Source organism: Argopecten irradians, chromosome 2 (assembly GCF_041381155.1).
Source record: "Argopecten irradians isolate NY chromosome 2, Ai_NY, whole genome shotgun sequence".
NCBI classification, from domain to species: Eukaryota; Metazoa; Mollusca; class Bivalvia; order Pectinida; family Pectinidae; genus Argopecten; species Argopecten irradians.
The window spans coordinates 53,189,154-53,212,461 of NC_091135.1; the positions used below are offsets into that span (position 1 = coordinate 53,189,154).

Consider the following 23,308-nt stretch of genomic DNA (forward strand, 5'->3'; position numbering starts at 1 on the left):
TAAAGTTTTATTCTAAATATTATAGCCCTTTCTTTATTGTGATCTATTTAATTGATTTAATGTATCTACCTGTGTTTCTTTTAGCTTATCCTTCCTAGCACTTCTCAATACCGGTAACTATTGCGTCAGTTAATTAGCGACTATTGTATATCACGTTTTGACTAATTCAATAAGTGCTGTATACATGTTTGTCTGTATGTTTTGTATATTATTGCATTTTTTGTTACTTGTATATTCACTTTTAGGCCTAGGTTTGGAAGTTTATAGTTTCTTTGAAAACTTTCAACTTCCTTCTTTTACTACACCAGACAATTTTTACATTTTTTTAAATTTAGCAACCTTGCAGTTTCTCTCTCTCTCATGCATGATGTAATCTCCTGAGCAAATCTCTATTCTCCGTATTCGTGTCTCCAAATCCGTAGTACGTCGTTCAGGGATCGTCATTGTTTTGTTTTCAGTACTGTCCGCCTTACTCAAATAATTTCAACCACTGTAGTATTCTGACAAACGATCCACCCCTATCAGCTTTTGTTTCACACCATCTTCCACTATTTCTTTCTTTCTTGTATCTTAATTTCTTTCTTTGTTATTTCTTCTTTGTTTTTGTTTTTTCTTTCTGAATTTTTTTTCAAGGTTTTTCTGTTCCGTATTTACATTTACCAACATTGTGAAAATATAAATCATTGTCTTTTCATCACAGGAGATTGATTATACATTACCGTGACTTGAACTTGTTTCCAAAATCAGTAGAATTTTTATATTGCTTGTTGTAATTATATAAACTGTAACATACAAATTTAAGGTCAAAACGACTTGTACGAAAACTAATTGAAAAGCATGAGAAGAATGGAACCATATGATTCAGATGAATGACCGTCTTCCGCGAAAAGAAATATGACGCAGACTTGATGCTAAAGATTTGTAAATGGTCTTATTTTGAAGAAACTGATCTAAATCTGATTGCCATATTTTGTACAGTAGACATTTTTATATTGAATTCACAGTAATCTGTATATTTACCGTCAAATAGCACATCTAATTTAGTTAAACAAGACATATTTGTATTTTTAAAAACTTAATAAAGTTAAAGTGTAGACTTTAAATAGACTTTTGTTACCAATCTCCATCTTTATTTTGTTTAAAATCTTCTACGATTGTTTTGGTCATACATCTCTGTATATCTTCTTTAATGAATAAATTTTGCATTTTGATATTGTTCGGAATAGGAATTGAATTTCTCATTTTTCGTGTAATATAAAATTTGCCTGTTTGTTTTTGCATCTTTACATTTTGTTGCTGATTTTAGACTTATTTGAATTTCTAACATGAAAATTTGGGTATCATTGTATGTTTGACAATACAAACATGTTTGTTTCTACACAATGAAAGGATCGATACTGTTGATGGCGATAAAATTATAGTAACAGGGGTATAGGGATATGTGTAAAGGAGGATAGTATCTGTTTATTTTGTTTTCATCTCAATGATATCGATGCTACAATATCACCATATTACAAAAAAAATAATGTGGAAATATACTAATGTCGATGTGTATGGGTGAGTGAGTTAAGTGTTGACATGCAGAGTGTATATAACGTATTTTTAATGAGAATGCCATAAACTAGCGTCCATCACAAGCATTGTTCGCAAGTCACACGGGAATAGTCAACATATCAGGGATATGATCGAAATGCATTTTACTGTTTTGTTTAAATTTCCATCATGTTTGGAATTTTGTTCTGTGAAAACGGTTGATATAACATATTAATTATACATGGTACACGTTTCACGTCATTTTATGACTTCTACGTTGCAAATAACACGTCGGCAGGGCGAGCGCATTATAATGACAGCAGTTTCGTTTCGACAAGGAATCCTGCCACACCTGTTGTCCGACAACTGTTACAACTGTGTCATTTTAAAGATGAATAAGGACAGATGAAATAATGATGATATAATTGATGATACAATCATGATACTATGTTTCAATTTTTATTAACGACAGTACATGTATATAGATTATATTTCAAGCAATACAAATGAAATAAAGAATGCTACATTCAAATGAACATTTTAATACTCACAACATTTCTGATACTTTAGCCAGATACAAAATCAGATAAACTTGAATAGAGTTTTGTTAACAAACAGCTTACAATTCAACCCATATTTTTTTTTAAACTGCACATTTATTGAAGATTGTGACCCCTTCCCTTCAAATACATATGTGTAAAGAGCGATGTATTTGAAGAGGTCGAATAATACAACGTCATTTATGAAAGGTATTCAGTTTTTTGTTGTTGTTGAAAAGTCATTCCTTGTCTGAATCTAAAGTATTGATATCGGCCATAGTACGTTTTCCTTGTAACGGCGCCAGTGTGGAGGTTGTCGTAACACTTTCATGTCGGACTGACGAAAAACACAAGCTCTTCAGTGCTGACCTGAATTGAGAGCTCATAAGCATATAAATCCAGAAATTACACTGGAATCCAACTAAAGAAAGCATCATTCCAACGTAGTCCCATATGGCGTCCACTTTCTGTGTGAGAACAGACGCCACCTTGTCAGCTGCTATCTCGTACACATAAATCCCAAACGCTATAGCATCATGGAGCTCAGAAAGGAGAAATATTACAAGAATAGCGACGACAAATTGTGTGATTTGTTTAGTGTTTCTCTTACTGTTCGAATTTTCACATGCACTGACGATAAAACGTTGACCTTTTCGAAGTTCATGCACAAGCAAGCACGTAAAAACTAGCAGCAAAAGACACGGGAGAAATCGGGAGAGAACTCCGGATATTACATAATACAACATTACAGCTCTTTTGATGTCTCCAACTACTTTGATATAATAATCAGCAACGGTTAGGTAGCAGCTATCTACAAATGTCTCGTTCGTCTTCGAGGTAACCGGAAGTGGATGTACTTCAATGAACAGGAATAAGTTTAAATGAACCGTAATAGCGATTACGCAAGCAACAATACACGCTATTATCGAATGTCGCGAAGAACATATCTTTTTAGCTTTGAATGGGAGCCGAACTACAACATACCTTTGGAGGCCTAGAACAACGGTGATCCAATTAGAACATGTCCTTGTCACTCTGTACAGATCTGCAGTGATGTAATGGCGGTACAAACACCATCCAAATGGCAAATAAGTCCTATAGTTCTTCAGAGTATAGAGGTACACAGCATCTGGTAACATGCACAGACACGTCAAGGTGTCGGACAGAGCTAAGGCCACCAAGATAATGGAGGTTGGCGTTCTCATCTTCTTGCTGAAAATCGTCACCACCACAGTATTTGTGATTAGCGTCATGAGGGCGAGAATCGGGTATACGTAGCCCATCATTGGTACGATAAATGGAGCCGCCACCGACACCATTTCAGGGGATTTCTCTTCATAGTAGTAGTAGTAGTACTCTTCTTCAGCCGAACGGTTTTCCAAAGAGGAACTGTTCTCCAAAGACAAATTCATGTTGATACCAAGCAAAACTATATGTCCCTCATATAGATACTTAACGCCTCTTCTAAAATTTGTAACTTTGCAAAACGTTTGATGGCTTACACTTATTAACTGTTCATTTGGTCGTTTCTCCTATCTACTTTCAATCTGGTGTTTGTCCCAAGCATACATGAAATACGAACCTACAGTGAATACTATAGGTTTGTGAAAGTCTGATTTGAAAAAAAGTTCAGTTTCATGACAATCGCTCACATCCCCATGTGATGTGGTATCGCTGAATGCGTCGGCACACGTTGCCGAGGTTGTAAATATAATGGGCATACTCGAGTGCGCGCTGCTGCCATATGCTATCAATTGTAAGTTGACAAATTATACGGTATTAAGCCATCTGATCATTGGTGGGATGGTGGTATAGTGGACCAGTTTATGGTCCATTTCCGATAATATCATGAGTGTAGTGTAACTTTAATGAATAATATAAAAACTAATTTCATGGGAATAAGTTTATTGCACTCTATTGATTGAACTATCTTTAGTAGTGGTTTTATCACACTCGTCATTGTTACAATCATTTCACAAAAAGGTCATCTGATTACACAGCGTGGAAACGAAATGTCAACTCTTTATGATGTCTGACTTTCTTTCTAACATCTCCCTAGACATTGTCTCACCTTTGGCCTACAAATGAGCGTTCGCCCCTGTGAGGAACCTTTGGGTTTTGTTCCCTGATCGAGACACCGCAGTCTATAAAGTGGTAGTTTCTGCTCCTTTTTGCTTCAGACAATATTCAAAGCAAAAATTCCTGATTTCGATTTTGAATAAGATGAACTGTAAGATGGATTTACAAAGGATTGTGCGTATCTCCTCAAAAAGTCAGCAGAAATCTACTTTCACGATACTGTGACATGGGCTTTATTAACTAGCATGTAAAGAAATGTGCATTTAGTCGTGCGATTTTGTCGCTAACTGAACTTTGATCTGACCTTTCTATGTAATAAGTCCGCTCCAATATACATGTATAAACAATTTATATTTTTTTTAAATTCCTTGTACTCTCAACTTTTGAGGAATAAAAAATGATGATGATGATGATGATAAAGTATGAAGATACTATGACACTTTATATATGACATATGAGTTGTATATACCGACAGTGATAAATTAGTACTGATATAGTCCATGGAATATCGAGGAAGCAATCCAGCAAATTCCTCTAAAAACGTGATTAACTTAAATGTTTATCTTTTCTTAACAGGAAAGAAATGGAGGATGATGTTATACTACAGTTTACGAAGACGTACAATACAACTATAGTTCAGGCTATAGATTGGGGGGCCCTCAATATTTTGTAATTAATTGTCTTGCTAATAAAAATAAACTAATGAATCTTTTAAGAACCCAACCACCCCAACCCCACGCTACCTATGCCCCTGGTTGAGGCCTAAACCACTGAGGAAATGGAATGGTCCGCTGCTTTTGCACCCAAATCCTCTGATGTATATATACCAATACAATATTGTATGTTGGGACACTGGTGCAACAATATTGTGCAAATAATGATAAGTAAGGTAAGAACGTTTGCGTGCTTTATTCTTCTGCATTTTTTTCTTCATATTTTGATTGTAGTAGGTTTAGAATCGTTTAAGCAGCTCCCAGTTTCAATTACATCCCTAAACTTCAAGATGCTCCACCGCCGACAGATCATAAGCAATACCTAACATTGGAACAATAACTGATGTTTAATCGTGTGTACATGTGTCTTATTAGCACATATACAATAATTTAATTTGTCAGTTCTTCTTTCCATATAGGACATAATGCCACGGATTTTTTTGGGACGCAATTAATTAATTTTATATATATTCATCTTGTTGTAAATAAGAAGCTCAAACTTTTCAATCATAGTGTAAAGTAAGTAACATTTGTAACTGAAGAAAAATACCAAATCGTCCGCTCTTGTATTTGATAGAGAAAAAATATCATTCATCAGCGGTGGAAATTTAATACTTTAATAAATATTTCATAGGAAAGCATTACAGAATGTTAAGTCAAGGAATCTTCGTACACTGGGACCTGATAAATTACACCTTATGACCCTTTATCTTCTTTTCACCATTTCATAATTGGACAGGACAACGTGCAGCTAATTCGGAACCTATTCTGTCACCAAATAACCTTACCGACATAACGTTAAACGTTTAGAACAAGCTATTATAAGTAGAAACCAGCAGTGGATTTCCTCAGCAGGGTCTGTCGAAATGGTGTAGGCTCATCAATCAGGACCAGTGTCTGGGGGAGTTGGTTCCATAGATGGATCCTATAAAAGCATATTCCAACGACGGTCTTCCATATGAGTTGGTCTTACTGAGCTCTTAATGGAAAGGTGCCGATACTGTGGATCAGAAAGGATAGCGTCGACTTAATCTTCTTTGTGACTGACTGTATGTCGATCCTAGCAGATAGTAATGTTAAATATTCGCTTGGTCAACATGGTCCTGCTGGTTGTTGTGTATGCTGTAGTACTGGTGCAAAGATTTCCATTTGTTGGTGAATGTAAGGACTTTTCGGGGTCAAAGCCTGTCTGTCATCACTCGTTACTCTAATGTCCTTCAATTCCAATTTGCGCCTGTGCAGTTTATCTTTACACTTTGTGCATGTTGTCTTTACGCCTTGTGCAGCTTGTCTTTACGCCTTATGGAGCTTGTCTTTATGCCTTGAGGAGCTCGTCTTTACGCCGTGTGCCGTACCTGTCTTTATGCCATATGCAGCTCATGTCTTTACGCCGCGTGCAGCTTTTGTCCTTACACCTCGTGCAGCTCTTGTCTTTATTCCTTGTGCAGCTCGTCTTTATGCCTTGTGCAGTTTATCTTTACGCCTAGTGCAGCTCTTGTCTTTACGCCGTGTGCAGCATTTGTCTTTACGTTGTGTGCAGCACTTGTCTTTACGCTTTGTGCAGCTCTTATCTTTACACCTTGTGCAGCTCTTGTCTTTACGCCGTGTGCAGCACTTGTCTTTACGCTTTTGAAAAAGCTCGTCTTTACATCGTCTTCAGCTCTTGTCTTTTCCTTGTGTGCAGCTCTTGTCTTTACACTTTGTGCAGCTTCTCTTTACGCTTTTTGGAGCACCGTCTGCGTTGAGGAACTTGTCTTTACGCCTTGTGACATTCCTCAGCTCTTGAGGGATGTATAGTGGGTTAATTTTCGTAGTAGTAAACTTTGATTTATCCAAGAGTATTCATTACAATATTATCAGTATATCCTTTAACCACTCAATAATATGAGAAAAAGCAAACTATTGCCCATGGGTATGGATGAAAAGACTACAAAAGCAATCAAATAATAGAAAATAATTTATTTAACAAATCTTCTCATGTCAGGACCATTGAGCCTGGGCTCAAATCAACAACTATGTACCACATTAAATTTACACTCAAAAGAAAAAACTACTATCAATATTAGCACTCGCATTTATTGATTAGTTGTATCAACCATCAAAGATATACATTTTATTTATCATTGTATGAGGATCATGCAACAATATACATGTATATACAAGCTATCTAAATCTGTGACCATTTGATGGCTTCTTGCTGTCTTCTATAGAGTACTATAAATATCACAGTGTTGAGTAACCAAATTCTGTTTGAATTATCATATTTCAAATTTTCTTAAGGTAACCCGTTTTGATTGTCATCAGATCTTCTTAAAAGTCATACAATGAAGCAAGCTGAGAAAAGGGAGGTAATTGTAGCTAATATATGTAAAGTAACTCCATGTTTGGTGACCTCAGTTATCTCAAAATATTCTCACAATCAATATCACTAAAACCCAATGTTTCTGTAATTTACAGACAATTTTATAAAGAAAATGTAATATCCAAAAAATGTTCTACAGACATTATAATAACATAAGGCTCACTTCCTTTTACAGACATTAAATAGCAGTCAAAATCATATAAACCTACATTTTGGTTTAGAATTAATTGATTATATCAGAATATAGTCTTCTAGTACCTAGGTATCACAGTAAATTAAAATCTGATTTTAATTTATTGAAATTCAGGTAAAGTTCCTAACTTTTAATTCAGATGATTTATGACCCTTTGGTTTTTCGAATCATCTGCTCCATCAAATCCCATTGTTCCTTGGATACTTGTCGAAGTTCATTGAACGATCCAGCTCTGCTGACAAATTCTCCACCATCAAACCGGACAACCTAAAACCAGAAATGTGAAGATAAACGATAAATTCTTTACAAAAGCTTTCATTATTAAATGTTTGGAAGTTAACATTACCTATACAAGACAGTAAAATTGTTTACGATGAAGTTTCTGGAGAAATGTTTTCCTACCCCTCTCATACACATATTTTTTGAAAAGCTAAACTTTTTTCACTGCTTTGAGTTGCAAATAAGTGATTTCTTCCCTAGGAAGAAGCATCAGAATTTTTTGGTGACATACCTCTCCTGTGACCCAGCTAGCGTAGTCACTGACCAAGTAGCTGGCCAGGTTAGCTATCTCCTCCACTTCTCCAAGGCGGCCACTGGGCATTATCTCCTTTACACTGTCTATAAACTGACCAGTGGGGTCCAGGCGGCTAAAGGCACCCTGATATGGTAGAAGAATTAAGTGTACCTCCAGATTATTTCTTAATCTAGACTAACAAATTCAAATGTAAAAAGCATGAAAAAAAATATAATTACTCGTCCAGTTTTTTACATCAGAAAATTCCTTTTCTCTGGTTTTATTTTCATGATACCTACCACTGTATGAATTGGTCCAGGAGCGATGCAGTTCAACCTGATACCGTACTTCCCCCATTCAGAGGCTAAGGACCTATTAAATGTTAAACAAATATTAAATAAATGAAAGGAATGAGGGGTAACTTTTTCATTGTTTTTGCAGAATTTTTTTTTTCAACTTTAAAATTGATTTAATGCTCCCTATTTTAATAAATATCAATGCTCTAGAATGAAGTTACTACACCAAATTAATGCCAATATTCTCTTTGTAAATCTATGTAAACAATGAAGGTTCATTTTGCTGTTTTTCCATGTGGTGCAGTGATAGTCAACCACTGGGCAGTAATTAGGATGACCCTGGTAAACATCAGACAATACTTGTTATTGAATTTACAGTAACATTTAGTTGTTCAGGAAGTGGTGATAAGCATAGTATTAATTAATAAGAGTAAGCAAACTCATTTCACATTCACAAATAAAAGCTGTTATGGTTATATCTATAGATGAATCATAAAGAGTGTGACAAGGGAGATAATTCTCAGATCTACTAACTTTGTCATGGCTTCCACTCCTGCCTTAGCTGCAGCACTTGGAGAAACATAAGCTGATCCACTTTCAGCATAAATTGTAGTGATAGAAAGGAATGCAGCTCCTGTGAAAAAATAATGTTTTAAAATTTTATAAGGCAAATCATTCACTCCTATATAATATGGTGGCATACAATCATTGGATTTATATAACAGTACAGGTACATTATGATCAATGCACATGCACACCTGCTTTCCTATTTTATTGTGAGTATTAACGCTTTCAGTTTTTACCCCTGGTATATACATATAACAAGAGGCCCAGAGGGCCTGTATCGCTCACCTGGTTTTTTGTTAGTAATTATCACAAGACTCAGACAATTAGAAAAATAAGCAAAATTGACTCCCAAAGTTTAATTTTGAATCACAACCATACAATGATGCTATTGATACCATACAAATATGCTATCCAATACATAGGTTCAGAGACAAAGTAATTTATATGAAAATAGTAGCCTAATTGACCTTTTGACCTCGCATCTATTGCCGTCTAAGGCCCCGGGGGTCAGCCCTATCATTTGTACAATTTCAAATCCCAACCCTATAAGGATGCTACCATTGCATTATAAGTGCTCTTCCATTCTTAGTTGCAGAGAAGAAGTCGTTTATATGGAAATAGCTAAATTGACCCCTTTTGACCCCACCCTTCAGGCCCCCGGGGGGTCAGCCCCATCATTTGCAAAATTTTGAATTCAAACCCTATAAGGATGTAACCATTGCATTATGAGCGTAATCCCATGTTAAGTTGCAGAGAAAAAGTCATTTATATGGAAATTGACCACTTTTGACCCCGCCCCTCAGGCCCCCGGGGGGTCAGCCCTATCATTTGCACAATTTTGAATTCCCACACTATAAGGATACTACCATTGTATTATGAGTGCTATAACGTGGTTAGTTTCAGAGAAGAAGTCGTTTATATGGAAATAGCCAAATTGGCCCCTTTTGACCCCGCCCCTCAGGCCCCCTGGGGGTCAGCCCCATCATTTGTACAATTTTGAATCCCCATCCTATAAGGATGCTACCATTGCATTATGGGTGCTATCCCATGCTTGGTTTCAGAGAAGAAGTCGTTTATATGGAAATAGCCAAATGGACCCCATTTGACCCCGCCCCTCAGGCCCCCGGGGGGTCAGCCCCATCATTTGTACAATTTTGAATCCCCACCCTATAAGGTTGCTACCATTGCATTATTGGTGCTATCCCATGCTTGGTTTCAGAGAAGAAGTCGTTTATATGGAAATAGCCAAATTGACCCCATTTGACCCCGCCCCTCAGGCCCCCGGGGGTCTGCCCCATCATTTGTACAATTTTGAATCCCCACCCTATAAGGATGCTACCATTGCATTATGGGTGCTATCCCATGCTTGGTTTCAGAGAAGAAGTCGTTTATATGGAAATAGCCAAATTGAACCCTTTTGACCCCGCCCCTCAGGCCCCCGGGGGGTCAGCCACATCATTTGTACAATTTTGAATCCCTACCCTATAACGATACTACCATTGCATTATGAGTGCTATCTCATGCTTAGTTTCAGAGAAGAAGTCGTTTATATGGAAATAGCCAAATTGACCCCATTTGACCCCGCCCCTCAGGCCCCCGGGGGGTCAGCCCCATCATTTGTACAATTTTGAATCCCCACCCTATAAGGATGCTACCATTGCATTATGGGTGCTATCCCATGCTTGGTTTCAGAGAAGAAGTCGTTTATATGGAAATAGCCAAATGGACCCCATTTGACCCCGCCCCTCAGGCCCCCGGGGGGTCAGCCCCATCATTTGTACAATTTTGAATCCCCACCCTATAAGGATGCTACCATTGCATTATGGGTGCTATCCCATGCTTGGTTTCAGAGAAGAAGTCGTTTATATGGAAATAGCCAAATTGACCCCTTTTGGCCCCGCCCCTCAGGCCCCTGGGGGGTCAGCCCCATCATTTGTACAATTTTCAGTTAGTAGCCCATAAGGATGCTACCAGCCAAATTTTGTTGAAATCCGACCAGCGGTTATGGAGAAGAAGTCGATTGTTTGACGGACGGACGGACGGACGGACGACGGACGACGGACGACGGGACGACGGACGGACGGACGACGGACGCCGGACGCCACGGTATGGCATAAGCTCACCTTGGTCCTTCGGACCAGGTGAGCTAATAAATATACCTATAAAAGTATTTCTAAATTGACTTTATAGCCCTGGCTCCATATACCAACAAATATTTTTCATACAGAAAGAGCTTGAGAAGTTCTAATAACTATAAAATAACCATGATAATTGATCCAAGGATGATCTTTATCAATTTACTCCTATAAATTTTGGATCATAAGAATATGAATGAGGAGTATATATTTACCTTGTTCAGCAGCTATTAGGCGCTTGCCAATCTCTAGGGTTACATATGCTGAGCCATTCAATACAATGTCTGTGATGGTTCGCCAAGCATTAGGAGACAGTCTCTCTGATGGTGATATAAAATTTCCTGCAGCGTTATTAATGACGACATTAGGTAGTCCAAAGGCCTCAACACATTGATCCACTGCCTTCTTCACTGTCTCAGGGTCTCTTACATCAGCAGCAACAGCAAGGACCTGTAATTTAAATATCTCATTTTATTGCTATTGATAAAGCATGGATGTGTAATGATATTTGAATGGTAATATAGTGTTGAAATTGTTCAGTTGTCCCCCTTGACCAGTTTCAAACATGTTACTAATACTTACTATTTAGGAGGGTATTCTATGATCATAATCTTTGTCTGATTTTAGTGTTTTATGATTTATTTAAATTAATATATTATTATTATGATATTCCAGAGAGTTATACGGCGAATGTGACATCAGAGTTGCCAAATGTACCTTACTCCCAGTTTCTTCTGCTATTTCAGCTGCGGTAGTTTCAAGCACATCTATTTTTCTGCAAACAAATGTGATCTATTTACAAACTACGTTTATAAAACAAAAATTAAATTGATGAATATGGATGTTGACAATTGCAAGGAGTGTGATAAATTTGAATTGATTATTTCCATTTGATTTTAATCAATAGTGTTTACACATGTACATTTGTTCAATGTATACATTCAATATAAATTAAAACATCTCTTGAAGTTTCTACCTTTAATTCCTTGAAAATCCATTTTTGGGAGCACATTTTGGGTATGTCTACTGATGGTATGTACATTTGACTAAGAAGAATCTGTTTCTTACAGGCAAGGATTTATAAGTGAGAAGGATTCGTGTCTGTCTCTTTACATTACCAAACACCACGCGAGACGCCTATAAACCGGGAATACAAACCGTTTTTCTCAACAAATACTTGTCTTTTCGAGTCAAACGAAACACCAATGTAAAGTTTATTAAATTTCACAACGTTTATAACTTGTTTTAAGGACGGAAGATTTAGAGGCTATGTCTTAAACTTTCGTTAAAAAAATACGACAGCGCATGAAATGACTGCCCGCTTCAGAAAGTAAGACGGTAACCCACGCACCCGCAAGCTACATCAAAGACTGCGCCGGCGGATATCAAAGGAAAATCACTCGTCGCCCAACGTCACGGTCAGTGCACAAACACAAAAGCGCCTGCCTTGGACTTCCCCAAAACCCAATGTGACTTATCCTTCTCTAAGAAGAATCTGTTTCTTACAGGTGTATACTTACCTACTAGTGATGACCACTTGGGCTCCCAGTCGTGCCAGCATTGTCGTCATCCCCTTTCCTAAACCAGTACCCCCTCCTGTTATAAAAACTGTCTTTCCTTTAAAAGAGTCTGCAGGTAACATTGGAGTTCTCATAACAGGGAACATCTTCGCTTGTGGGTGCTCACCACAGCAGGGCGTGGACACAGACAGATAACGTACATTCTAAAACAAATGATCATAAATTCAAAACATAAACATTAAAGATGCTCCACCGCTGACAGATCATAAACGATACTCATCAATTGAACAAAAATTAGGGTTTAATGGTGTATATATATGTCTTATTAACACAAAAGTAATAATTAATATAAGATCAATTACGTTGCTTTTGGTTCATGCACAATTAGGACATAGCACCACAATTCTTTTTCAGGACACAATTTATTATTTTTAAAGATGCTCAACCGCCGACAGAGCATAAATGATATTCATCATTTGAACAATAATTGGTTTTTAATCGTGTATATATATGTCTAATTAACACAAAAAATAATGTAAAATAATCCATTTCACCATTATTGCATGTGCAATTAGTACTTCATTCCATATAGCATATAGTGACACAGAATTTTTTCGGGATGCAATTAATTATTTTTCATATTTTTAACTTAAAGTAAAATTACAAGCTCAAACTTTTCAATGGTGGTAATGGTGTAAAGTAAGTAACTTTTGCAACTGAAGAAAAATACTAAATCATCTGCTCCTGTTTTTGATAGCGAAAAAATACCATTTGTCAGCAGTGGAGCATCTTTAATAGTTTCATCTGTAAGTAAAATTAGAAGCTCAAACCTTTCAGTGGTGTAAGTAAGTAACTTTTGTACCAGAAAAAAATAATAATTTGTCTGCTCCTGTTTTTGATAGAGAAAAAAAAAACCCACCATTTTTCAGCGGAGAGGCATCTTTAAAAAGAAATGAAAGGAGTAATTCTGCTGAAACAGTAACAGTGTTTTACTTGTTTAACATATTATGATCGCGTAGAGAAAATAAGCAAACTGCATTGGGAGGTACAATTTAGACGTTAGGCACTTCTGATACTTTTTGCACACATTATAATGTTGTAAAATTAGAAACATATATGGTATATATATACATATATTGTAATTTGTAATACAATGTATGTTTCTGGTACAATACAATGTATATTGACAATTCGAAAACATACTTTTTTGATAATCTGATAATCTTTGTACAGGTAGCATAAATGAACAAACGTGTGTGACAGTTTTACTTAATTTTAAAACCGAATCAAATACTATTTATGACAACTTGTGCAAGTGTTTTTGTGGAAGTTATCTCCCTTTACTCAGTTTTACTCCGTTAGTCAGTCAGTAAGTGTCGACCTCAAAGCTTTAGAACTTAATACTGTTGCTCTGATTTGTTTTAAGACATGCATAACATTTGGCAGTTCAAAATGTCAAGATGTAAATCATTTTCACAAACAAAATGGTAAACTACGTGCTTGGTGACTTGTTTACCATTTCAAATGAACTTTGAACCTTTGGTTTGCTGACGACCATTGAGAAATGTCATTTACAAAGTAAACATTAGGAATAAAACGGTCGTAAAAGATACTATTCTATATTAACATATTAGAAAGAGAACAAGTTATGCTGAAAATTAGTTTAGTACGTATACCTTAATCTTATTCTTGAAAACTCTGTGAAGTTTACCGGCGACTCTGCTGCTGAAGGCTGACATCTTGAAATACCCCGGATGTCTAAGGGAGGGAGAATCGCTACTTGATTATAATAAAATTTATTTTGCCATACTTCTACACGCTCTTGTAATTAAAAAAAGTAGGGTTTTAAATTAATCTTACGTATTTTTTTCTGATGACAAATTAGCGTTTTAATAATCAAATAACATCAATTTATATAAATTGATAAAATAGGAAAATGATTACTCTACACTCCAGGTCACTTCCGCTCTGGAATCAAAACATGGTCTGAAACTTGAAGGGATTCAACAGAATGTTTCGCAGAATATTTTTGAACAGACAGGTAGCATGGTTTTTATCATTAAAGGAGTCGATCAAGAACATGTCGCCGTAACTACATGACATTATTTAATAGCTGTGATTGACAGGGAACATTGTACATATGTACATGTTTGCTGTAAGACAAAGTGATAAGATACTACACGTGCAAATCGGTCAAGCTAAGTTAAGGATCCTGCTAGATATATCAAATTGAAATGTAATGCTACTTGATATATTCCATACTGATTGTTGCTGTACATGTAACACGTAAACAAGTACAGTATTTTTAAAATTTTGTTAGGTTATGTAATATTTTCAAGGTCACAAACAACACTGTTGGTATACGTACATACGATGTGCAACATGTTGGTCATATTCATTTATATATATGTTATGTAAATGCAAACTTAAATAACATATGTCTTTACTCAAAATTTAAAAGTCAGTGTTCCAGTGACAAATGACTCATTATTATACAAATCTATAAAGAAATCCTGGTGAAATTACCACAGTTAATGCGGTAAAAAATTGGCTAATAGAGCATTGGATTGTGTTATTGGTTTAATTTGCTTTATTTTTTAGGTTTAAATTAACTATATAACAATGATCCAGAGGTTTTAAGTTTGATCTCTAATGCAGGTCGTCATATACAGAAGTGTACATATATGTGAACTGAAAATAATTATACAAACATGTACTGTATATATATGTATTTTCAGAGCCACCTTAATTGGTTAGTACTGTATATATGCCTTGCATGCATGTATATCAATATAATCAGTTAATTTTATTTTTGGGCTTAATGTTATTATTTATTTTCTATCAAAATTGACAGTTACCAGCCTTAAAATGGCTGCGTCCATATTGTGAGGCTAATGCTCCACCCACAGAGGCAGAGCAGCGATTGATGGACATCCTGAAGGAAAAATTCCCGAGTGCCTCTCATGTTGAAGTCGCGGATATTTCTGGTCAGTATAAACTATGGTAAAACAGTTCATATTTGTTGATTATAGTTACTCAGTTCTTTCTTTGTTTCAAAATATAACTATTTAGATTGCATGCTGATGATGTTGCTTGATTTTTACCACAAATGGGCATTTCTGTTATTTGCTTTAAAAGGAGTTTCCATTATTGTTGATTTCTTTGATCAAGCTGATTTATCTACCTTTAGAAGCAGTTTTGACTGTTACAGCATAGCATCGTTACGAAAAATGACATTTTCTTCTTCTTAAAAAAAGAATATGTTGTTACTCAAATGAAGTGTATAGTACAATGTAGCGATAGAACACATGGCCTGTCAAGATAGGTTAAACTATATAGTAAAACAGAAGTCCATGGGTCAAATTTCGTACCATACATGTATGTGGGTGATCAGACAGTGGGTCAAATACTGTACAATATGTGGGTGGTCAATGGGTCAAATACTGTACCATATGTAGGTGGTCAATGGATCAAATACTGTACCATATGTGGGTGTAGATTGGTCAAATACTGTACCATATGTGGGTGGTCAATGGGTCAAATACTGTACCATATGTAGGTGGTCAATGGGTCAAATACTGTACCATATGAGGGTACACATGGTCTTTGGGTCAAATACGGTACAATATGTGGGGTATCAAATACTGTACAATAGTTGGGTGGTCAGTTGGTCAAATACTGTACCATATGTATTGTATTTCTATAGGGGGCTGTGGTGCAATGTATGAAATCCTGATAGAAGCAGATTCATTTCAAGGAAAGCGAAAAGTAGCTCAGCATAAAATGGTAACAGAGGTGGGTTTAGTTAAGATACTAAATGGACTAGTCTGAGCCCCAATTTCTCGAAACAAACTTAAGTCAAAAACTGACTAAAGTCTTAAGTTTTCATATAAGTTACATAAAGGAGAAAAACTTAAGTTTTGACTAGCTGACTTAAGTCTAAAGTTTTCATATATTAGTTACATAAGGAGAAAAACGTACAAAGTTTTGACTGAAGTCTGCACTTTTGTTTCGAGAAATCAGAGTCAGATCTTCCACTCATTTGAGCTATGAAGAAGTTATCTCTCCAAAAGTGTTTATATTGTTCAATATTTACCCAAACGATTTGTGATATAAAACAATTAAGTGTTGGATTGTTGCACATTTTCTTTGTTGATTAGTAGCACTATTAGTTGTCTTGCAATCATACTGGTCAAACTACATCTGCTATAATTACAATTTACATTCATTGGGGTCAATATTATGGGGGAAAAAACCATTTGCCCTGCTATTCTGTTGTCAAATGGACTTGAACATTACCTAGTATATACCAGGAGAGACGAGACAAATCATTAAATGTAATTCTTGTTTCTTATTTCAGGCTCTCAAAGAACAGATAAAAGATATGCATGGTTTACGTATTACAACAAAAGTTCCTGATGGCTCCTAGCATAATTATTAATTAATTAAAAGGACAATGTGTGATTTAGAATGATATAAAATGCCATTTTCTATGTGAGAAGGAATACAATGCTTCATTATTTATAGAGGTCAGGGGACAGGGAACTATACTGTTGTCATTGTATTATAAGCTCAGGAATATTTATACATTGTCCTTCTGCAGAAATAAAGAAATTTGTCTCTCTGATCATGTGCCATCCCTCTTACAAAATCTCCGATGTAAGAAATATAATTTTATTAGTCAACCTCACTCGACCATGTACATACCCTATGTTAGAATTATAATTGTATTCATGTAGTTCTCTATGCTGTGGAGCTCTGTTTGTGTTTTTACTACCAGTATTGATACTTACAATAGAACAGCAAACAGTGAAATTGAGTGGTGATAATTAGCTCTTATCCTCATTGAAGTGACTGTGTAAATTCAATTTTCTTCAAAAATCATGAATAAAAATTATCATCTATTACATGATGAAATAATACTATAAATATTATCATCCTCCATTGACAGGTTCACAATGTTAAAGCTCTTTCTTGGCAAACTTTTGTATCTGTAGAAATAGTTAGAGAACCATGGTCCATTGTGGATACTACATGCTACTATTGTGGTTTAGAGAACCAGTGTAAATGGTATGGCTATACAGATCTCAGTTTTAACCAATGGAAAAATTGAATACAACATACAGATATGTACAGTGATATTTAATGCAATGAAACAATCATTTAATGATTGCGGTAATAAATGATTCAACATTTGTGTGATATGATCGTACTTGATATAATGTTTCATTCATAAATATTTATACACATGTACTAATTTAAGTGTTCCCTGTGGCCTGTAAGTTTATACATGTGTGTTATGTGTCATGTGCGATTGACAGAGATATAGAGTTACTACCAATTAATTGTTTTGTTTTGATATTGATTTGGACATTAAATTCATCTATTTAAACTGAACAATCCTTTTGTTATGTATCTTTCAGTAAGACTGTTCATTGTGTGAAGATTTGACAGATAGGCATTTGTACCTGTGTACATTGGTTTCTGTAACTTTAGGCCTTTGTACCTGTGTATATTGTTTTCTGTGACTTCAGGACATTTACCTGTGTACATTGGTTTCTGTGACTTTGTACCTGGGTACATTGGGTTCTGTGAATTGTACCTGCTGCCCCTATTGCATGATCGTAAAAGGCGACTAAATTTAGGATCTTATCTTTTCTCTTCTTCTTAACAGACTTTATCTTTCCTAATACCTCCCTTGGCACCGCCTCACTTTTGGCCTAGAGTTGAGCGTTCGCCCCTGAGAGGAAGGTTCTGGGTTCTGTCCCCTGGCCGACACACACCAAAGTCTATAAAAGTGGTAGTTTCTGCTCCTGCTTAGTGCTCAGCATACAGGGAGTGGGACGACTGGTTCACCCGTTGTCAGTATAATACGACCGGGCGGGGAGTGTTGCTTGGTGTCTTCAGCGGCATGCTTCAGTGATATAGCACTGTAAAAAGGTCAACAGTTCCACTATATAAGAAGACACAACATGAATATACCACAGTCTCCCAAAACACGTACTCGCACAACATACATGCAACACACCACATACAACGGAGGCCGTCCTTACATGACTATAGCTGTTATAGGACATTAATTAATCAAACAAACAAACAAACAAACAATTCTGTTACTTTAGGCCTTTGTACCTGTGAACATTGGTTTCTGTGACTTTGCACCTGTGTACATTGGTTTCTGTGACTTTGTACCTGTGAACATTGGTTTCTGTGACTTTGTACCTGTGTATATTGGTTTCTGTGACTTTGCACCTGTGTACATTGGTTTCTGTGACTTTGCACCTGTGTACATTGGTTTCTGTGACTTAAGGCCTTTGTACATAGGTTTCTGTGACTTTGTACCTGTGTACATTGGTTTCTGTGACTTAAGGCCTTTGTACATAGGTTTCTGTGACTTTGTACCTGTGTACATTGGTTTCTGTGACTTAAGGCCTTTGTACATAGGTTTCTGTGACTTTGTACCTGTGTATATTGGTTTTTGTGACTTTGTACCGGTGTACATTGGTTTCTGTGACTTAAGTACATAGGTTTCTGTGACTTAAGGCCTTTGTACATAGGTTTCTGTGACTTTGTACCTGTGTATATTGGTTTTTGTGACTTTGTACCTGTGTACATTAGTTTCTGTGACTTTGCACCTGTGTACATTGGTTTCTGTGACTTAAGGCCTTTGTACATAGGTTTCTGTGACTTTGTACCTGTGAACATTGGTTTCTGTGACTTTGTACCTGTGTATATTGGTTTCTGTGACTTTGCACCTGTGCACATTGGTTTCTGTGACTTTGCACTGTGTACATTGGTTTCTGTGACTTAAGGCCTTTGTACATAGGTTTCTGTGACTTTGTACCTGTGTACATTGGTTTCTGTGACTTAAGGCCTTTGTACATAGGTTTCTGTGACTTTGTACCTGTGTACATTGGTTTCTGTGACTTAAGGCCTTTGTACATAGGTTTCTGTGACTTTGTACCTGTGTATATTGGTTTTTGTGACTTTGTACCGGTGTACATTGGTTTCTGTGACTTTGTACCGGTGTACATTGGTTTCTGTGACTTTTACCTTTGTACATAGGTTTCTGTGACTTTGTACCTGTGTACATTGGTTTCTGTGACTTTGTACCTGTGTACATTGGTTTCTGTGACTTTAGGCCTTTGTACATATGTTTCTGTGACTTTGTACCTGTGTACATTGGTCCCGTGACTTTGTACCTGTGTACATTGGTTTCTGTGACTTAAGGCCTTTGTACATATGTTTCTGTGACTTTGTACCTGTGTACATTGCTTTCTGTGACTTTGTACCTGTGTACATTGGTTTCTGTGACTTTAGGCCTTTGTACATGTTTCTGTGACTTTGTACCTGGGTACATTAGTTTCTGTGACTTAAGGCCTTTGTACATAGGTTTCTGTGACTTTGTACCTGTGTATATTGCTTTCTGTAACTTTGCACCTGTGTACATTGGTTTCTGTGACTTTGTACCTGTGTACATTGGTTTCTGTGACTTTAGGCCTTTGTACATGTTTCTGTGACTTTGTACCTGGGTACATTGGTTTTTGTGACTTTGTACCTGTGTACATTGTTTTTTGTGACTTTAGGCCTTTATACATGTTTCTGTGACTTTGCACCTGTGTACATTGGTTTCTGTGACTTTGTACCTGGGTACATTGGTTTCTGTGACTTTGTACCTGTGTACATTGGTTTCTGTGACTTTGTACCTGTGTACATTGGTTTCTGTGACTTTGTACCTGTGTACATTGGTTTCTGTGACTTTGTACCTGTGTACATTGGTTTCTGTGACTTTGTACCTGTGTACATTGGTTTCTGTGACTTTGTAACTGTGTATATTGGTTTTTGTGACTTTAGGCCTTTGTACATAGGTTTCTGTGACTTTGTAACTGTGTATATTGGTTTCTGTGACTTTGTACCTGTGTACATTGGTTTCTGTGACTTCAGGCCTTTGTACCTGGGTACATAAGTTTTTGTTACATTGAAACTTGATGTTTTACTAAGGGACCTTCAATACGACATGAATGCTTGTGATTGGTATGTATACAATAATTATATAATCTACGAGATCTTCAATGACATAGGTGATTTCAGTCCAACGGGAAATAAGAACATTGGTTTAATTGACACACGCAGTGTGTTTAACATGGATAAAAATATGGCATGTTTAATTGATAATGATTGACCCTGAGCTGAGGGTACTACCGGCAAACTCTAATCAGAAATTTCATTGTTATGTTCATTAAGATATAGACTCTTTAATGAGAACACTCATGAATTCATTGTGATTTATAACTTTAAGCTATTAACAGATCTGTAGAAAATGTAAATACAATTACCTTTCTGATTTAAGTCTCGGATACTAATTGAAGTTAAATTTCATGATTTTATTGAATTAAATCAAACAAGTCTTGACATGGGCCTACATTATGCAAGACCTGTAATTTACCACAGAAACACTCGACCGATTGGATAGGCACTCCATGACATTGTATATGTTTATTAGAAGATTGATTGATGGTGCTTCAGGTCCTTGTTATTTTAATGCATCCTGTGCTCGCTCTATTTATGGGTAGACGACCTACTAATGTACTTTTATAAAAAAAACAACAGCCTTTACAAATATTATTTTAATATTTTATGATTTTTTTTATTGTTTGGAAATGCGTTGACGTAAGATATCGAACAAATGTATGCTCTCTATACTTTATTCTAAAAGATAAGTTGTTGATGATTGTAAACGTATAGTGTCTGTATGTACCAAACGAAATGCGTCATGCTAATAGCGACAGTGCGACACTACTCCATGCGAAGAGCGACCAAATTAATACTATTAATGTTAACAAACCAGCTGGTCCTGATGGCATTATTCCAAAAATAATTAAAAAACTCAATACTTCACTTGCACTTCCCTCACAATATTGTTTATAAATCATTAGAATCAGGATCAGTACCAACTAACTGGAAGCAAGCTAATATTAATGCAATATACAAAGGAAATGGTTCTTCCAATGATGTTCTGAATAATAGACCAATTTCAATTACTTCCTGTTTTTTGTTTTTTTTGATTGAAAAAATTATTTTTGAATATCTCTATAACTACCTTGTTGATAATTCTATAATTACCAGACATCAGTCAGGCTTTTGTTATATATATGTGTTTCTCATATATATATATAACAAAAGCCTGACTTATGTGTTTCTCATATATATATTTTATTGACCATCAAGTGTGTATCCGGAATTTTAATGTCTTTGTATGTTATTTTGTACTATTCCGGAATATGTGTCTGGCCATCACCGGAAATTGTTATGTACCTGTAACAGTTGAAAATAAATGTTGGAAGAAGACAGACGTCTTTTTGTTTCACTGCAAGCGATTCCCTACATTATAACTATAAACACGACACATTACACCAGGTAACTCAACTGTGAATCAATTATTGTTTATTTATAATGAAATTGTTAGTAATATGGATCAGGGAAAAGAGTTGAGGTTTATTTTTTGTGACATTAGCAAATCATTTGACCGAGTATGGCACCAGGGTCTTCTATTTAAATTTAAAAAGTATGGTATTAATGGAAATTTGCTTAATTAGTTTCAAAATTATCTTTCGGATAGAATGCAAAGAGTAAGTACTGAAGGTCATTTTTCTCAATTCAAGATTATTAATGCAGGGGTACCCCAAGGATCTGTTCTTGGCCCACTTCTCTTTCTTCTTTACATTAATGATATCACAGAAAATATCTCTACTAATATAAAGCTTTTTGCAGATGACACTTCTCTTTATGTTATTATAGACAACAACCCAGCACGAGCGGCACAAGAATTAACATCTGACCTTACTAACATAAGTGAATGGGCACACACCTGGGACATAAAATTTAACCCTAATAAAACTAAATCAGTAATCTTTTCCAGGAAAAGAAACACAAATCACCCTACAATAAATTTTCAAAACAGCCAAATCACTGACACTTCATTTCATACACACCTAGGGCTTACATTAACAGATGATGCAACATGGAATCAACACATCCACAACATATATGAAAAAGCTTACAAAAGACTTCGCTACATAAAAACTGAAGTCAGTAGGAAAAAAATACGTTTGATATATACTGCATTTATTAGTCCAATTTTAGAATTTGCTGACATTGTTTGGGATAACTGCACCCAACAATCTACTGAACTTTTAGAATCCATTCAATTAGAAGCAGCAAGAATAATCACAGGCCTACGATCAGGCACTTCTCATATTAAACTTTATACCGAACTTGGTTGGGAATCTCTGGCTGCCAGAAGAGAGAAACACAAATACATCATGATGTATAAATTAATGCACGAGCTTTCCCCCACAATACTTACAAGACATACTAATTCCCTTTACTAATAACCCTAATGAAAACCACTATTCTCTCCGTCACACTAGACAATTTAACCCCCCAATATGCAGGACTAACAGTTACTATGACAGCTTCTTTCCATTCATGTGCCGCACTGTTAATACCTCTGATACTAATCTCTTTAACTCTCCTACACATGCGAGATTCAAACTTTAATTAGATAAAGATAAAGTAACTGATATAATATCAGTTCAAAATTTTAATTCAGAAGGGGAAAGGAGGGCAAATATCATTCTTACGCAACTTAGAAATAATTGTAGTGATTTAAATTTTGATTAACACCATGATCATCTAATTGATAATCCTTCATGTAGTTGCTCTAATCCAATAGAAACAGTATCTCATTATTTTCTTGAATGTCCCCTTTACAATGATTCCCGCAATGAATTACTCCAAAACCTGAATAGGTACACTAATACACATAATCATATAAGTATTGACACATTTCTATAC

At 35.9% G+C, this 23,308-nt stretch overlaps 4 protein-coding genes across 4 annotated transcripts; 1 reads left to right on the plus strand and 3 right to left on the minus strand.

Annotated features, from left to right (window-relative positions):
* Positions 1-2,084: 2,084 nt before the first annotated feature.
* On the minus strand, positions 2,085-3,751 carry LOC138317020 (sex peptide receptor-like). Its single transcript, XM_069258652.1, has one exon. It carries the CDS (start codon positions 3,482-3,484, stop codon positions 2,312-2,314), a length of 1,173 nt encoding a protein of 390 aa, XP_069114753.1. The 5' UTR covers positions 3,485-3,751; the 3' UTR covers positions 2,085-2,311.
* Positions 3,752-6,808: 3,057 nt separating this feature from the next.
* Positions 6,809-14,238, minus strand: LOC138315921 (2,4-dienoyl-CoA reductase [(3E)-enoyl-CoA-producing], mitochondrial-like). The gene is made up of 8 exons (XM_069257298.1): positions 14,128-14,238; positions 12,452-12,654; positions 11,649-11,706; positions 11,147-11,381; positions 8,764-8,863; positions 8,233-8,305; positions 7,931-8,077; positions 6,809-7,686 (listed from the first exon to the last, which is right to left on the minus strand). The coding sequence occupies exons 1-8, from the start codon at positions 14,188-14,190 to the stop codon at positions 7,564-7,566; spliced, it is 1,002 nt and encodes a 333-aa protein (XP_069113399.1). The 5' UTR covers positions 14,191-14,238; the 3' UTR covers positions 6,809-7,563.
* A 162-nt stretch (positions 14,239-14,400) lies between these two features.
* LOC138315922 (bolA-like protein 3) lies at positions 14,401-17,851 on the plus strand. Its single transcript, XM_069257299.1, has 4 exons — positions 14,401-14,492; positions 15,306-15,438; positions 16,158-16,246; positions 16,812-17,851. Exons 1-4 carry the CDS (start codon positions 14,463-14,465, stop codon positions 16,878-16,880), a joined length of 321 nt encoding a protein of 106 aa, XP_069113400.1. The 5' UTR covers positions 14,401-14,462; the 3' UTR covers positions 16,881-17,851.
* A 718-nt stretch (positions 17,852-18,569) lies between these two features.
* LOC138316717 (uncharacterized) lies at positions 18,570-19,485 on the minus strand. Its single transcript, XM_069258375.1, has 2 exons — positions 19,177-19,485; positions 18,570-18,965 (listed from the first exon to the last, which is right to left on the minus strand). Exons 1-2 carry the CDS (start codon positions 19,483-19,485, stop codon positions 18,570-18,572), a joined length of 705 nt encoding a protein of 234 aa, XP_069114476.1.
* Positions 19,486-23,308: the final 3,823 nt, after the last annotated feature.

What these genes read in the sequence shown, in the direction of transcription:
- LOC138317020 (XM_069258652.1), bottom strand. Translation starts at nt 3,484, where the DNA reads ATGAATTTGTCTTTGGAGAACAGTTCCTCTTTGGAAAACCGTTCGGCT.
- LOC138315921 (XM_069257298.1), bottom strand. Translation starts at nt 14,190, where the DNA reads ATGTCAGCCTTCAGCAGCAGAGTCGCCGGTAAACTTCACAGAGTTTTC. An exon ending in CAAGTGGTCATCACTAGTAG is followed by an intron (nt 11,707 to 12,451) that starts GTAAGTATACAC and finishes ATTTGTTTGCAG; the next exon opens with AAAAATAGATGTGCTTGAAA. An exon ending in CCTAATAGCTGCTGAACAAG is followed by an intron (nt 8,864 to 11,146) that starts GTAAATATATAC and finishes ATTTTTTCACAG; the next exon opens with GAGCTGCATTCCTTTCTATC.
- LOC138315922 (XM_069257299.1), top strand. Translation starts at nt 14,463, where the DNA reads ATGTTTCGCAGAATATTTTTGAACAGACAG. An exon ending in GAATATTTTTGAACAGACAG is followed by an intron (nt 14,493 to 15,305) that starts GTAGCATGGTTT and finishes CAAAATTGACAG; the next exon opens with TTACCAGCCTTAAAATGGCT. An exon ending in TGAAGTCGCGGATATTTCTG is followed by an intron (nt 15,439 to 16,157) that starts GTCAGTATAAAC and finishes GTATTTCTATAG; the next exon opens with GGGGCTGTGGTGCAATGTAT.
- LOC138316717 (XM_069258375.1), bottom strand. Translation starts at nt 19,485, where the DNA reads ATGTACACCGGTACAAAGTCACAGAAACCAATGTACACCGGTACAAAG. An exon ending in ACAGAAACCAATATACACAG is followed by an intron (nt 18,966 to 19,176) that starts GTACAAAGTCAC and finishes TATGTACTTAAG; the next exon opens with TCACAGAAACCAATGTACAC.